At 40.5% G+C, this 17,496-nt stretch overlaps 1 protein-coding gene and 1 long non-coding RNA gene across 3 annotated transcripts; one reads left to right on the forward strand and one right to left on the reverse strand.

Moving 5' to 3' along the window:
- Positions 1-1,126: 1,126 nt before the first annotated feature.
- LOC132841983 (uncharacterized) lies at positions 1,127-7,063 on the reverse strand. The gene is made up of 2 exons (XR_009647981.1): positions 4,377-7,063; positions 1,127-2,199 (listed from the first exon to the last, which is right to left on the reverse strand). It is a non-coding gene; the product is annotated as an uncharacterized LOC132841983 (long non-coding RNA).
- A 533-nt stretch (positions 7,064-7,596) lies between these two features.
- On the forward strand, positions 7,597-16,756 carry LOC132841977 (uncharacterized). 2 transcript variants are annotated; one of them, XM_060864645.1, is made up of 3 exons: positions 7,597-7,743; positions 14,873-14,909; positions 15,269-16,756. In XM_060864645.1, exon 3 carries the CDS (start codon positions 15,281-15,283, stop codon positions 16,331-16,333), a length of 1,053 nt encoding a protein of 350 aa, XP_060720628.1. In that variant the 5' UTR covers positions 7,597-7,743; positions 14,873-14,909; positions 15,269-15,280; the 3' UTR covers positions 16,334-16,756. The 2 variants fall into 2 exon arrangements, with proteins under 2 accessions (XP_060720628.1, XP_060720627.1); XM_060864644.1 differs by lacking the exon at positions 7,597-7,743 and having other exon boundaries at positions 14,752-14,909.
- Positions 16,757-17,496: the final 740 nt, after the last annotated feature.

Here is a 17,496-nt window from a genome sequence, read left to right on the forward strand (position 1 = left end):
CTCGCTAGCGGCAGCCAGACCGGTCACGTGCTCCGGGTCAGACATGTGAAAAGGCAGACCCATCGTGCAAATAACATTGCAAATATCGGTAACTGACATTTTTATTAATTTCTTTTGCTGACTAAAAGTAAAAATGGCTTGTTCATAGCTGCCCTTTGATAAGAAAAGAAAAGTTGATCTTGAAAACTGCGAGTTTAAAAGTGAGTGGACAGAAAAATATGCATTCGTGCTCCCTGGTGGAAGCAAAAAGCCAATGTGTTTAATCTGCAACGACACGGTAGCAATCATTAAAAGATCAATCAAACAAAATTGAAAAAAGTTATGGACAACAAGAGTAAACCAGCTGAAATCATCCTATGAAGCTACAAGCAGTGTAATAGTTAGATCAGGCCATCACACCTTTTATGCCCAAGTTTAAACAACTGGTGGCACAAAGAAGGTGTCATCTTTCACACTAAAAGACCTACCATGATGTTTTTTGTGTATAGTTTGAAAGTTCTGGGGATTTTTTTGTTGGAGTTCTCTATTTTTTAATTTGACGATCACTTTTCCAGACCTCGGACTGAATGGAAATTTGGACCTTTCAAGTTTATATTTGAGTACCCCTGGTCTAGGCTAAATAACTGCTTTCATGACAAAACTTATAGTATATATAGATAAGAACTGAAATGTGAGGAAATAGACGAGATAAATACTAGTTTTGTAACACAATCACGAGAACATCATCCATGAACATCATCCACCACAACAGAGGCGTTTTTAACAAACTAACTTACATCCTGGTGAAAAAAAGTGACCTCTTGTGGTGAGAACCAGTAGTGTGTTATTTCTCTCATGAACACTTAGGTTAGAGTAAAACTACAATACTGCAAATTATATACCTTAGAGCATTAATGTGTAATTTGTCTCTATGTCTAACTGATGTTTTGACTGCAGAAAACTACATAATGTACCCAGCAAAAGGTGAACCCTATTTTTATGCCCCCCTTATGAGGTGAGACTCTTTTTCCTTTCATATAGCACACAGAATTTGAACATTAATTGTAACCAGTAAAGAATAATCATCAGGAGTTTAATACTGTACGTGTGCACAGTAATCCAAATAACGCAGTTGTGTCAACGTGTGTTTCAGCAAAAACATGCAGAAGGAGAATCTGCTGCAGTTTATTCAGTGGAAAATACAGAATAGTCATAAATGCAACCAAGTGGAAGAATATATCTTCTGGCAGATAATGGAATTGTTCTGCCATCAAAATGGAGTAAGTATTGCAGGTTCATTAAGCTACATCCCCAAAACCTACAGTAGATGTGTTAGCTAATGATAGTTCTTATACAGAAGGTGATGATGTGCAATGTCGCCTCCCTCCTCTTGAAGGTCTATTTTTGCCAGTATCGTGCTGAATAACATGTTAATTTGTGCTACAGGACAGAAATGTCCAGACATTGAAGGAGTGGTGCCTTCCTCTGGCTCGACTTTTGTGCTCCGCTGCACCGGATGACGAGCAGAGAGAAGCTGTGATTAAGATGGGAGATGATCTCGGTATGGATACACAATAGTAGTATTTTTCTAGAATAATCATATTATTATGTCATGTATCATGTATGTAACTGCACTGTGTCCTGATCCTCACATGAATCTGCAGCCTCCAGAAAAATGACGTTCGCAGCACATATCTGCTACGTGGTGGTGAAAGTGGAGCTGGGGTCACGTAGACAGTTCGAATTGATCGGCTGAGACAGATATTGTTGTATAAGTGCGTGTGTGTGAGAGAGATGGTTTATTTATACTTTCTATTGACACATTGTTCCATTGCTTCCACTCATATATGATTATCTATTTTTCTCTGGAAGCCATGCTAAATGAGTAATCACTATTAGTATGTTGCCTGGCCTGGGCCAGACCCTCAGTCACTTCTCAGAATTCGTTGTCATGAGGGTGCGCTTGGACGGGTAACCCTGTCCCAAGGCAGATGATCAAGATGAGGAGGATGACAACCATACTGGTCACTGGTTGTGTGTCCTGTACTAAACTAGAGGTGGTCGTTCATTTCTCTGTAGCCTTTCCCGTCACCTCCTGCAGCTTTAATAATGTCCAAAGAACCCACACAGAAGGGTCCGTGGGGTCACTGCTGAGTGTCGTGTAGTGATGATGGGAGAAGCCAGGAGGTTGAAGGCACCTTCTCTTAAAAGGCTGTATCTCTGTAACATAAAGAAAATGGTGTCACACAGAGAATACCTTTATGCATTCACAGCGGAGTCGACCCCTGGAGGACATCTCTTCACCCCTGGTAGCATGGATCCACTGTGGAAAAAGATCAGTAAGTACACCTGTGCACGTAGTCTCGAGTATTTCCGCTGGCCTATCATATTTACTTTCGCCCAATGGTTAAGGTTTTAATGATTTAATTAGGATCATCTCTCCCACTTGAAAGGGATGTGTCGGCACCTTAGAAATGACAGGTACAGCTGCTGAAATTTGTTCATAATGTTTTGACAATGTGTCAATCAGGGCAGCGGAATACTCAGCTATGTGCACATCAAGATTAGTTGTACCTATAGCTGGCTTACCCTTCTTCCAGGGTGTGGGAAACGGACGACCAAAAATAATTTCGTGTGGTGATAAATGGACGTCTTACAGCGGGTAACAAATCAACCCAATTTTTGCTACCCGTCGTCTGCATAGCTTTAGTCAACTTATCCGTAATTGTTCGATTAGTTCTTTCCACTATCCCTGAGGATTGGGGATGATAAGGAATATGAAAGCGCCATGACAGAGACAGGTACTTTCACAGATCTTGTGTTATTTTGGAAGTAAATGGCGTTCCTTTATCTGAGTCAATAGTGTGTACCATCATCAGGAGATATTTGAAAGGCCCCTGTGGTGGCATGTGTGTAAAATCAATTCATCATTCAGAAAATGGTGCAGTTGGTATTGGAAGATTTTCATGTTTAGCTGTGCTTTTAGTAGGATTATTTTGAGCACAGGTCAGACATCTAGATAAGATTGAGTCTATTGTACCTTTTTAAATTAGCTACACAAAAGAGTTTATTCATATCTTCCCATACCCCTCTTCGGTTGCGATGTGTAACACTGTGAAACACGCGCACGAGAAAGTGTAGCATAAGATTGTACAGACAGGAGATCTAATTCGGGAATGAGAGTGGAGAAGAGGAAGGAGGTGTTAATAGGAGTAGAAAGTGACGGAAAGGGCACTTGAGCTTGTGCGGCTTGTTTAGCTACCCGGGCCGCCAGAGAGTTACCTCTGGCCTCAATAGTATCATCACGTGTGTGTGCTTTAGTTTTGACAATAGCTAAAGAACGAGGCAGATGGCAGGCAGTGATAAGGTCCTGCACCTGTGAAGAGTGGGAAATAAGTTTCCCCTCTGCAGAGCAAAAGCCACGTGTTTGCCAAATTCGTCCGAAATCATGGGCGACGCCGAAAGCATAACGTGAATCAGTGTAAATTGTTACATCCTTAGCCTCAGAGAGAATACACGCGCGAGTTAGAGCAAAAAGTTCAGCTGCCTGTGCAGACATAAAAGGTAAAGAGTAAGCTTCAACAACAACATCAGGCAGAGCACACACAGAATATCCACACAGAAAGTGACCATCATGTGGCTTTAAACAAGAGCCATCAACAAATACCAAATCGCCTGTATTTAATGGAGTGGATTCTACATCAGGGCGAATGCTAGTACAGTGAATGATTTCAGCACAGCAATCATGCGGAGTGTCGAGCAGTGTGTTCTGTGCAGTGTGCACTGAGTTCTAAGTAGACGTGCAAGAGCGTGACCTAACGTATCCAATGAGGAGGTGGCTTTAATTTCTAGAATACTGGTTGAACATAAGATAGTTTCATAACCTGACCTGCTTTGTGCCATCATGTGTTGAGTCTGTAAGTTCTGAAGGACTTGTTTTACCTGATGTGGTGAATGTAAGATCAGAGGATGAGACAGGACAATTTTCTCTTGTACCATCACAGCACAGGCGGCCACAGCCCAGAGACGCGCAGGTAAGCCCTGGGCAACAGTATCAAGTGTTTTAGACAGGAATGCACATGGTCTCATGCCCCCCCATGCTCCTGGGCCAAGACAGCAGAGGCAGTGCCCTCATGCTCGCAGGCATAAAGATGAAACTCTTTTGCATAGTTCGGGAGCCCCAGAGCAGGAGCGGAACATAGAGCCATCCGCAGAGCCTCATATGCTTCGAACATTTCAGGGGTCCATGTTAGCAGACGTTGCATTGGGTCCTTTGCGGACCGGAGGCATTTGTCATAGTAAGAACAGTCAGGTATCCATTGATGGCAGTAGTTTATCAGCCCCAGGAAAGCCATGAGAGCGTGTTTTGTGTAAGGACGCCGTGTGTTGAGGATTACCTGTATACGGTCTTGAGAGAGTTTTCTTCTGCCTTGTAAGAGTTCAAACCCCAGATACTTCACCGTGGGTAGACAGAACTGCAACTTGGGTTTGAAACCTTGAAGCCTTTTGAAGCTAGATGGCGCAGGAGGCGAAGGGAGGCTTGTTCACAGAGTTTTTCAGAGGCTGCGGCGACTAAGAGGTCATCTGCATACTGCAAGACAACAGAACCAGTGGGGAGAACAAGATCACATAATGCATCCTTTACAGCTGCCGGAGAATCAATATACCCTTGTGGTAGGTGTGTCCACATATACTGCCGTCCCCTGTGTGTGAAGGCAAAGAGAGGCTGTGTCTGCTCTTCGACAGGATCACTGAGAAAGGCAGAACATAAGTCAATAACAGAAAAGAAAGTATGTTCACATGGAATTGAGGTGAGAATTGAGGCCACATCTGGCACAACAGGGATGATGATGTCATTTATTTTCCTCAAGTCTTGTGTGAAGTGCCAGGACCCATCCGGTTTAGGGACCCGGATTGACAGGAGTGTTGTATGAACATACACATGGTTTGACTACCCCCTGTTGTAGAAGAGATTGTAAATCTCCATCCACGCCCTGCAATTTAGCTTCAAACAAAGGATATTGTTTAACAAACACAGGGTCTAAATGTTTTGACTTAGCTTCATAGGGTGTACACTGCACGAGACCCACATCATTCTTATGATCAGCCCACAATGAGGGCGGTAGAGTGTCTAGTAAAGCAAAAGATGGGGATGGTACGACAAGTTTAGAGCCAGAGAAGCTAATAGAAACGTGTAGCCTGCTCATGAGATCCCTCCCCAAAAGATTAAAAGGACATTCTGACACAGAATTCTGACATTCTTTGATGTAAAAAATAACATTAACACTGCAGTAAGTAAACATATTTTACTTCCTATTGCATCAGATGAATAGAGGTTGGATTATAAGACAGGTGATTTTCACCACAGACAGTATGGTATCTGTGGGTAAGCCGATGTCAGGTGGAAGAACGTGCCGGAAACCGAAGTGCAGTACACGATGTTTATTGAAGAAACATAAGGGCAAATGCAGAAAACGGCTAACCAGAGCTAAGTTCCAGGTGTAGCAAAACCTGGTGAATGCGATGATATGCGATGATATGTCGTGTACGTGATATTAAATGCAATAATATCAGGAACACAAGTGTTATAGTGGAAATACAGTAAATAACTTAATGAAAAGCCTAAGATCAAAACTGTAGGTGTGTATATATATAAATATATAAATTACCGACTTAATGCAAGTTATACATGGTATTGCACGCACCATTATTGATGATATTTGGAGCAATATTACATGTAATTGTTAAACTTGATTCCCTCACATATACATTTGTTTTTAAGCCTAATTATTAATTTTGATTATGATGTGATTGTGACAGGAGCGTAGGAAGAGGTTTCAGGTTGAGGGTGCTGAGTTTTTTCTGTCACCACTTTATATCAAGGCTATAAAACTTGTCAAAACTCCGCAAATCACAAAAGTATCAGTGAGAAGTTGAGAACACTCGTTTAAACAGTGCATACACTCGAACTTGACTGCACACCACATTGTTTACTTTATTAATACTGCTTTTAATCGTAATGCAAAGACCGGTCATCGGGACATAAGCTGTCATGTACAATAAAAGAGCCTGCGCAGCGACAGGAAATATAATTTAACACAAAAAGCCTGACTAGACCAGGGGTGGACTTGTGCTCAGGAGTTTTTATTTATTTTAATAATATTTTTTTGAGCGGCGTGTGGATGAATTGTTTCTACACACACACTATTTTATTTCTTGATAACAGACCGCTGCGAACTATAACACACCGTTGCCATGAAAAACAGAGCGTTGCCATGGACACACAGGATTCTAACCGTAGAGACGGAGCGCACTATTTTCTTTTGTGGAAACAATACAATTGTTTTTAAATCAATAAACTCCTTTTTAAATCATCATTTTGAGTCAAATTATCGATTTATTTGATAGGTAGCAATGTAATAAGCGGGATCCGCTTCGCGGACCTGTAACTTGAGCAACAGCGAAGCCGCGAACTCGTTGTGAATATTTTAAAGGCGTAACAGCTGATGAAAAAGCAGAGACAATTGTAGACGAAAATGAAGAGAGATTTTATCTTAGTTTTTATTTTATACAAAACATTTTCGTCTCGTCTTTTTTCGTAAACAATAATGCATGTCAATTTAGTCTTAGTCAGCGTTTTTGGTCAGTGGTGCAGTCTTGTCATCGTCTCGTCTTAGTCATGAAAAAAAAGGGTGTTGACGAACATATTTCGTCTTGTCTCGTCTGACGAAATTAACACTACCTGTGATGCTGTTGATATGTCCTACCTCAGATCCTGGAAGCTGCATGTGCTGGGTGGAGTTTACTAAAAACCAAAACGTGTCTCAGTTACGAGAAAGAGACTGAGATAAGACCAACAAATAAAACCCTGTGAACCGAAGCAATCTCAACTGCTGTCACAATAAACAGAGTTTACAAAGACATGTGTTTGTCTTCATCACAGTTTAGTGCATACACACTGGTTAACATGACTGAATATGTTAGATGCAGTAAAATAAACTTTCTTAGTGCTGTACTGAACTGATACGAATACAAATCCAACACAAAAACATGGATTTAATTCCTTTTAAAAGCATCGGTGAAGTATCCAATACATACAATTAAATTTTTATCTTTTCATCATCACAAGTCAGGTCTACGGTGGCCGGGAAGTGCAAAACAAATTAACAAAACCCAAACCAAATTAACAAAACCCAAACCAAATTAACAAAACCCAAACCAAATTAACAAAACCCAAACCAAATTAACAAAACCGAAAACACATTAACAAGTCAGACAACCCGGAAGCGGTTGGTATAATTTGTTAATGGAAACTTACCATCATCGGACGAGACACCTTTCATTCACCTTTATATCTTTAATGACAGTCGTCTTGTCCAATGATCGGTAAGTTTCCATTCACAAACTATACCTACCGCTTCCGGGTTGTCTGAATCGGTGCATGAAACACATTAACAAATCAGGAAACACATTAACAAATCAGAAAACAAATGAACAAATCAGAAAACACAACGACATTTCAGACAACCCGGAAGCGGTTGGTATAGTTTGTGATTGGACAAGACACCTGTCACTCAAAGTATACATGACGTTCAACAGTCTGCCACAGGGAAAAGTTGGAATGGATGGATGGAATGGATTACTGTGGATTAATTCTGTTATTTTCTTGAACGGAGAACTTTATTTAAACGGAGAACTTTACACATTACACATAAGATTCCATACCTGTATATCTTGAGTGACAGGTGTCTTGTCCAATGATCGGTAAGTTTCCATTCAAAAACGATACACTACCGTTTCTGGGTTGTCTGACTTGTCGTTGGGTTTTCGAATTTGTTAATGTGTTTTCTGATTTGTTAATTTGGTTTGGGTTTTGTTAATTTGGTTTGGGTTTTGTTAATTTGGTTTGGGTTTTGTTAATGTGTTTTCGGTTTTGTTAATGTGTTTTTGTTAATTTGTTTTGCACTTCCCGGCCACCGTACAGGTCAGACGTGCGCTTTTATTTACACAGAGTTAATAAACACCCAGTACTTGTAGAGTCCGTGTGGACTTACGGTAAAATAAGGTTAAACTTGAATTTTGACATTTTCCCCCTTTTTTTATTGCTGACATTTCTGGTACATATGAATTAAATCTCTTAGTTTGACCATGACGAGGTGGATCGGACGAGCGACAGTATTTACACAGAGCTGATAAACACCTGGAACTTAGTGTCTGGATTTACTGTAACTGGGGTTCAAGTTACTCAGTTAAAGCATGAAAAGCATTATAAAGTTTCCATATGAGGCAAAAACAAAACAAAAGGGATTTTTCTGAACAACTTAAATAGTTGCTTAAAACTTAACATCAGCATGTCAAAATCCCAAAATCCTAAACAAACTGAACATGCCTCGTGAAAATGGAGAAAACACCACAGTGGCCCAGATGCTAATACAGCCGACGTTTTAGAGATAAATGTCCGTAGGCCTTTAAACGAGAGCTTCATCTGTCATGCCAGGGTTTTTGTGGATGTGAGCTTTGGGAACATTCCTGTTAGGCATGGACAAAGGTGAGACTAAAACCAACCTAAGCTGTTTATTTGCAGACAGTGATTTAACTTTTGAACATTTCCTTGCTGCATGAAGGTGCAGCTTCAGATGCTATATCTTGTAAACAGATCTGATTTACTTTAAATTTGATTGTGTAGAAATATGATTCGGTTTAATGACACCTATAACCACATCACTGGAAAGTGGCCTGAGTTGATGATCATTACAGAGATTCCACTGAATGTACACTGAATTTCTGGATCATTCTTTTGTAATAAAACAAAATGAACTTCTATAGTTGAAAAGGTAAAACAGGTAAATTGAAATAATTTCATAGTTTATTAATCAAGAAATCATTTTTTTTTAGTTTTCAAAGTCATTGTTCTCCAAGGGAGCTAATTTTTTTGGAAAAAGGTTCTATTGGCCAAGTACAGAAACCCAAGCTCATCTATAAAACCCAGAGGTGCTTCTTTTTCTAAGAATACATGGAGTTTCTGGCATCAGATTTTCTGTGAAATCAGGATTACTCTGAAAGCAACACCTGGCAAATTCACGGATTAGTCAATTTACATTGAATTCAATCTTACTTTTTAACCATTGTATCATTTTGCAAACAAGGTGTTGTTGAATTACACCACGTATTACACCATTTTGCAAACAAGGTGTTGTTAAAATTTTTTCTTAGATCAGCATCTCTACATGTATGGCAGCCATTCCATTCCAGTGTCTGTTGAATTCCAACACAGGCAAACTTCATTCTGCTTAATGATGTACTGATCAGGAGATGACATGAACCAAATCTTATGTAACAAGGAAAAGTATAAAAACATTCATTCATTCATACTTTTTTTATCGCTTATCCAAACTTCTCGGGTCACAGGGAGCCTGTGCCTATTTCAGGCGTCATCGGGCATCAAGGCAGGATACACCCTGGATGGAGTGCCAACCCATGTGTGAGTGTGAGTGTGAATGAGTCAAGAAGAGACAGGAGGGAAGAAGAATGTAGCTTGTCAGAGGGGAGGTTGAAGTCACCAAGCACTGTCAGGGGGGAGCTATCAGAAGGGAAAGCACTAAGCAGTGTGTCCATTTCTTCCAGGAAGTCACCTAGGGGACCAGGAGGGCGGTAAACAACAATGATAACAAGGTTAATTGGAGAGGTAACTGAAATGGCATGGAATTCAAAAGAGGAGATGGTTAAATGAGACAAGAGGAGAGGTGTAAAGCACCATTTCTTTGACAGCAATAAACCTGTACCACCACCCCTGCCTGTTTCTCGTGGTGAGTGAGAGAAAGCATAGGCAGAGGATAAAGCAACTGGTGTAGCAGTGTTCTGTGGGGATATCCAGGTCTCTGTTAGCGCAAGAAAATCAAAGGAGTAATGGGAAGTTAAAGCAGAGATAAAATCAGCTTTTTTCACAGCAGACTGGCAATTCCAGAGCCCACCTACCACCACTGTTTGAGACTTACACAACAGAGGAGGGTAGATGAGGTTACTGGGATTGTGACCGCTGCTCTGTGGACGAGAGTGCCTGCGAGTGTAGGAATTGAGTACAGAGATGGGTTTAAGGCACATATTTGCAGTCAAGAGTGAGAATTAAGGTATGGTAGAATATAGCAAAACAGTATTAGACACAAAGTTTACAATGAGAGAGAGAGAGAGATACTTACAAACGCTAGCGTCTGTAACGTAGAACCTTCAATTTAAATAGGTAAGCCCTGCCCCCAATTCACACCTTAAGGTAGACTGAAACTACTCCTGATTAATCAGCTGAGAGAACAACAAGGACCAACACTATAAAAATCAACAATGGTATAGAATATAACAATTCAAATCACACTACTCTAGAACAAAGTGAGTTAAGCAGATAGTATACAAAAGTCAGGAACCTACTTTACCAGAAGACAATATATTCAAATGAAGAGAGTTAAAGCACACACACACACACTACGGACAATTTTCCAGAGTTGCCAATCAACCTACCATGCATGTCTTTGGACCGGGGGAGGAAACCGGAGTACCCGGAGGAAACCCCCGAGGCACGGGGAGAACAAGCAAACTTCACACACACAAGGCGGAAGCGGGAATTGAACCCCCAACCCTGGAGGTGTGAGACAAACATGCTAATCATTAGGCCACCGTGCCCCCCAAGTATAAAACACTGCTGCTGATATCACTATCCTCTTCCAGTATGACCAGCTGGATGGCAGACAGTGCTAGTAGTTACTTCAACAGACACAGTGTGCCCCACATGTTTCACCCTTGGCTGGCAAAATTAGCATTCATCTGGTGACACTTAAAGGCCAACTTACTTCAATCTGTCTATGACCCGAAGGAGCCTGTCCTTATGTTCTGCCAGCAATTTCCCAAAGATGATGAGATCATCTATATAGACCAGAACCTGCAAGAGGTTCATATCCCCTACAGCTATTTCCATCAATCTTTGGAAAGTCGCTGGGGCTCCAGTAACACCTTGGTGAATTATTTCAAATTGATAGAACCCCAAATGAACATATAAAAGCCTTTCTTTCCTTGTCCTCTGGAGCCATTTCTGTTATTCGATAAGAACGGCTCCTATAATGTTAGTCCAAAAAACACTTACTTCCAGCCAAACAAACCAATGCCTCATCTACACAAGTAGTAGTGTACTGATCAGGTATTGTTTAACTGTTCAGTGTGCGATAGTTGATACACATCTGGACACTCCTATACTTTTTACATGTTATCACAATTGGAGAGGCATATGAGCTCAGAGATTCCTTTATAATCCTGGCCTTCAGGAACTCCTAGAGGTGTCTTTGTACATGACGCTATGCGCAGAGACTTTTCACGAAAGAGTCCAGAGTCTGTCATTCAACCGCAATGACTTATCCCTATGGCAAGACCAACATCCCACTCGTGCAATGAAAAGACCCCCGCCCGCTATACAACTTCTGACACAGTCGGTCTTTCCAAAACTCAGAGGTGGGGGGCGTCACCAAAGTAAATGAGGTTGGGGTCAAATTGCTCCGTGCATCCCTCAGCTTTAACCTGTGCAGTCACCGGATCAATTGCATACAAACTCCCCACAAAGGCCCCTTTCTAAAACCAAGATAGTATCCTTGGACCCAGTGACCTCCTCTGGAAACTCAATATCCACCAGCATGTAAACTAAATAGAGGTAACTGGATTCAGTCAAACTCCAAATGTCTAACCCAGACACAGGATGGATTTAGAGGTCTGAAAAATAATATCAGTACCAGTGTTCAAAAATGATTGTAACTTGCACACCACTGTCCAGTAAGACTTCACATGAATGTCCTTGCTTCCTCGCTCTCACACAACCACTGAGTCTCTTGAGGTCATAGTGTGAGGGGAAGAGACTCAGTGGCAAACACTGGTATCTGAACTGTTTGCTGTTTCCAACTGACCCGCATGCGCAAACTAACAATAACAATGACGTCGCACGCAGCACGCCGTTGCGCTAAAAAGTTGCCGAGGTTATGGAGGAAGTAAGCATTTTCGCTTTTCTTTCAAAATGTTTGTGTAATGGCAGCCATAACATTAATGAGCAGGTGCTGAGGACGAGAAGAATGAAGAGAAAGAGAGCATAGTCACGTGTAGGCGTAGTCACGTTTGTGGGCAAAATTTAGTGTTCCCTCCTGAAGAAGTCTGACCTGGTCACTTGACCCCAAAAAAAATCAGATTTGGGCCACTTTTACCTGCAGACTTAAGTTTATGTAAATGCAAAAATATATACATAAAAATAAAAAAGAAGTTTGTAACTTGTTTCTAATTAGTTTATAACTTGTTCTATCATTACAGTGAGCTCAGTCTGTGTGCTACTCTGAAGTAGAGGATCAAATAAAGTAAACAATGAACAGCAGAGTGGTGGGATGAAGCATGTGTTGATCATCACCTCAACTTTGATTATCCTGCCACCTCAACAGTTAATCTTCTGTTTTATTGATTTTATACCAGTACAACTGATCATGTTACTTCTGAAAAAACACATATATTTTATATGTTTGGTCTCACACAACATCCATGCAAAAAAAGGTTAGTTCCTGTTCTCATTTAGGCAACTAGTTGTGTTATGGAAAAAAGAACAAGAAACAAACCTCAACACAAAGCATAATCTCCCATGTTTCTAGTTTGTTCTGCTTTTTAAAATGTAAGCATTTTAAGATATGACATTTTCCCCCTGAAAATTATCTTATTTTCACCATCACATGGCAGGTTGGAGTGCGATAATATTTACACAGTGCTGATAAGTAACTGGAGCTCTGGATTTACCGTAACTGAGGTTTAACCTTTTAACAGAAAAAAAGACTGTTTACTCAGTTAAAGCAAGAAAAGTAGTAAAAAGCTTTACTATGAAGCGATAACAAGACAAAAGACCAGACAACATTCCTGGCAAGTTGCTCAGGGAATGTGCGAAACAGCTAGAAGATATCTTCACTGACATCGTCAACATTTCACGGAGCAGCGCTGTTGTTCCTACATGCCTCAAGACAGCCACCATCGCCCCCATGCCAAAGAAGTCTACAGTTTCCTGCCCCAATGACTATCATCCAGTCGTACTCAAACCCATTGTTATGATGTGCTTTGAGAAGCTCATCATGAGGCACATAAAGACCCAGTTACCACCCTCACTGGACCCCCTACAGTTCACGTTTTTGTCCAAACCGCTCCACGGATGATGCCATTGCCACGGCCCTTCATTTAGCCCGCATCCACCTGGACAATAAAGACACTTACATATTAATGCTGTTCATAGACTTCAACACAATCATCCATCAGCACCTGATTGGGAAGCTGAGCCTGCTGGGACTGAACACCTCCCTCTGCAAGTAGATCCTGAACTTCCTGACTGGGAGACCTCAGTCAGTCCGGATCAGGAACAGCATCTCCAGCACCACCACACTGAACACTGGAGCCCCTCAGGGTTGCGTGCTCAGCCCACTGCTGTTCACCTTGTTGACTCACGACTGGGTAGCAATGCACAGATCGAACATCATCAAGTTTGCCGATGACACAACTGTGGTGGGTCTCATCAGCAAGAACAGTGAGTCAGCATACAGAGAGAAGGTACAACAGCTAACTGCCTGGTGTAGAGCCAACAACCTGTCTCTAAATGTTGATAAAACTAAAACGATAGTCGTTAACTTCAGGAGAGCACAGAGAGACCAATCAACACTAAACATCGACGGATCATCTGTAGAGATCATCAAGAGCACCAAATCTATTGGTGTTCATCTAGCAGAGAACTTCACCTGGTCACTCAACACCAGCTTTCACAATACATTACAATTCCAATATTTCTGCACATGCAATCTTGAACACACAGTATTTAAACTTGTCGGCACTGCTTTTGTGTATTGTCTTGTATTTTTTTTTGCACTGTCTTTTGTCCAGTACTGTCTTTTTGTCTTTTGTCTTGCTCTGTTTGCACCAGGTTACACAGATGCTAGAACTAACTTAAGTCCTTAACTCTGTCTTTATTTTATGTAGCATTATGTTCCTGGAGAAATGTTGTCGCATTTCACTGTGTACTGCAACAGCTATATATGGTTGAAATGACAATAAATGCTTTTTGACTTGACTTTAAGTGATAAATGACTAAGCTGAAGCCAAAGTTGGATCCTGAAGCAAAAATAGATGGAAGAAAATGGATTAAAGAGATCACACATAATTGCACACGGTAACAGTCTTCTTTCACATTTCACTCCGCTGATAATTTCTACGGGGTTAATAATCCTAGATATTCAGAATCTGATGTATCACACTGTACATATGTAAACTGAACAGATACGAATCTAAATACAACATAAAATATTCATTCATTTTATTTTAAAAGCATCTGTGAAATATACAATACATACAATTTTTGCCAGTGATTGTAGACGTAGCAGCTCTGGGTCTTTGAAAACAAGCATCTCTTCTCACATGTTTCTAGTTTTTTACTTTTTCAAATGTAAGCATTTTAGTTTATGACAATTTCTTGTACATATGATTTAAATCACTTATTTTGACCATGACAAGGCAAATCAGACGAGAGACAGTATTTACACAGCGCTGATAAAACACCTGGAACTCAGCCTGTGGGTCTGGATTTACTGTAACTGAGGTTTAACTTGAGTTTTTGCCAGAAAGAAAAAGTTTGAGTTTACTCAGTTAAAACATGAAAAGTATTAAAACGTTTCCTTATGAGGCAAAAACAAGACAAAAGGGATTTTTATAAACAACTTAAATAGTTCAATTTAAGATAATAAGCTAATAAACATTAGAATAAATAAATACCACAGAATCTGGACCCAGGAGTGGCTGAGTGAGACTCTCCTCTTCTGATAAGCTGCTATAAATACAGCTCTTCTTCTGTTTTTAGGAGACAACACTAACGTCTGTGGTTCTACATCCAGCAGGTGAGTGTTAATGAGCAGAAGTGAGATTTTATATGCAGTAAAAGTGTAATTCTAGATCATCTACCTTTACCAGTTCAGCTTCTGAAACTATCCTGTGATGTATTTAGGTTATGTTCTATAACAGCAGCTCTGACACGAGCGCAGCTGCAAATCACTGCTTTATATTAATGCACTTGTTATAGCTGATTATTGTTTCTATAGCAACAGCTAATTCGCAGAGTTGATGAATGGTGGCATGTAATAAAATGTATGTATTATTTAATATGATGAGAAGACGTTATTTATTATTTGAATATTTACTGGAAGGTGAGATGGTAAACGTAGAATGTGGTTTTTGGTCTTTTCTTTTCTCTCTGCAGTAAAACACCAAAATGAGTGAAGAAATAAAAATCATCCTGATCCTCATGTCCATCATTTTCCTCAGCCAACTCTGCTGGACACAGGAAGCAGAAGACTTACAAAATCATTACACTTCCAAGTATAAGCGGTTGTGTTACGATGCTTGCGACATGCACGGAAAGAATTACCACTGGTGCAACACTTACAAGGGCTGGGATTACTGCTCGTTAAAGAAGAACACTGACTATAAAGGCAACGAGTGTAAAGATGACCATCCCTGTGACCTGCATGGTAAGAAATACTACTGGTGCTATACAAAGACTGGGAGTTGGGGTTACTGTGGAAAAGTGGAGCCCAAAAAACACAAACATCTATATAAAGGTTCATATCAGCAAGAGTGCAAGGACAATTGTTCCTATGCAAAGTCAGAGTCATACTACAGGTGCTATACAGATGACGGCTGGGACTACTGCTCTCCATCACCTGATGTCACGTATAAGAATGAGCCGTGCCGATCTGATCACCATTGCCACACCCATGGCTATGACTACTCCTGGTGCTGGACAGATTCAGACTGGGGCTACTGTGGCATTATTGAGGACAATGGAATTTGTGCTACTGTCACGCGTCAGAAGAGAGAATCTGGTCACATAGATGAGATCTGTTTTCTTGACCACGCTAACAGAAAGATGACCAAGCTGAAGCAAAAGTGGGCTCCTGGAGCAATAACAGATGGACATAAATATACTAAAGAGATGGTACAAATAATTGCAAAATGGAACAACAATTACATAGACGAGGACAGCAAGTCCAATGTCTACACTACAAGTAACCTACGTCTTAACCTACAGGGGTTTGTGACAAGGGATAAAATACATTATTTTGGCCTTCAAATTGAGATGAAAATGCATCATGACGAACACAAGAGTTCCATAGTTGCTGAGGTGTTCTTACCACAGACTGTCATTCCAGAAAGACACGTCCAAAAGGCCATTATTGAGAGCTTCTGCAACCGTGCCAGGGTTTTTGTGACTTCGAGCAACAGTTCCAGTAGTGAGGATAACTGTGTCTTGATCCCATCCTAAGATGTTGATTAATGAACATTGTGTCGTAATCAAAAACTAAGCTGTTGATTTGCAGTCAGTGAAATTTTCTTAAGCAACATTTAACATTTAAACTTCTGCTTGCTGCCTGAAGCTGAAGAACCACAGCATGCTTTTATGTTTGAAGAGATTTGTTTTACTTTAGATTTGATTGTGTAGAAATATGTAGATCCTGTTTAATGACCCCTATAACCACATCACTGAGAAAGTGACATGAGCTGATGATCAGTACACAGATTCCACTGAATCAAAGAGGAACATCTAATGTTTTAGCTTCAAGCAACAGAGAAATGTACTGAATGATTATATATTAATAAAAACCTTTACTGCTGTTGGCTACCTGCAATAATATTGTTCAAAATGTTCAATTTCTATTATTCTAATTCAATAAAACAAAACAAAACATTCCTTTTCCGTTGTCGTTTGTGCTGGGGCAAATCCTTCACATCTCACTCTGCTGATAATTTCAACGGGGTTAATAATCCTGAATATTCATAATCTGATGTATCACACTGTACATATATAAACTGAACAGATACAAATCTAAATCCAAATTTCATTTAAAAAACATCTGTAAAATATCCAATACATCCTTTTTTTTTCTTTTCTTTTCATCAACACAAAGCAGGTTAGACGTGTGCTATTATTTACACAGAGTTAAAGGTGGGGTGTGCGATGTTTGAAAGCCAATCACCAAAACAAACACGCCCCTAACCCAAATGGGTGTCACCCCTGTTTTGATAGCTCCGCCCCACACATACATACGTAACCCAAGCAACTATTATGGTGGAACCTGCTGGGGCGTCTGGCCGAGGGGATATTTTTAGCAATAAATGAACACAATGAGTAATACTATGGTGATACAAATGTGTTTGTGTAGTACTGTGTGTTGTACCGTGAAAGGTTTAGCTCTGTTTCACGCAGAATACGACATTCAACACCTAGAACCCGAGGCAGAGGTAACGGCAGGTATCCGCCATGTCAATGATTCAATCGCTTTCTGCTAATGTCAGACATGCGCACTGAACACTCTCTCTGCTGCATATTGACAAGACACGCCCCTTTCTGCTCATTGGCTACTCATTTGCTTTGTTTGTCGGCCCGACTCGGTTTTCTGAAGCATTTTTCAAACATCGTGCACCGCA

Source organism: Tachysurus vachellii, chromosome 2, assembly GCF_030014155.1.
Source record: "Tachysurus vachellii isolate PV-2020 chromosome 2, HZAU_Pvac_v1, whole genome shotgun sequence".
NCBI classification, from domain to species: domain Eukaryota; kingdom Metazoa; phylum Chordata; class Actinopteri; order Siluriformes; family Bagridae; genus Tachysurus; species Tachysurus vachellii.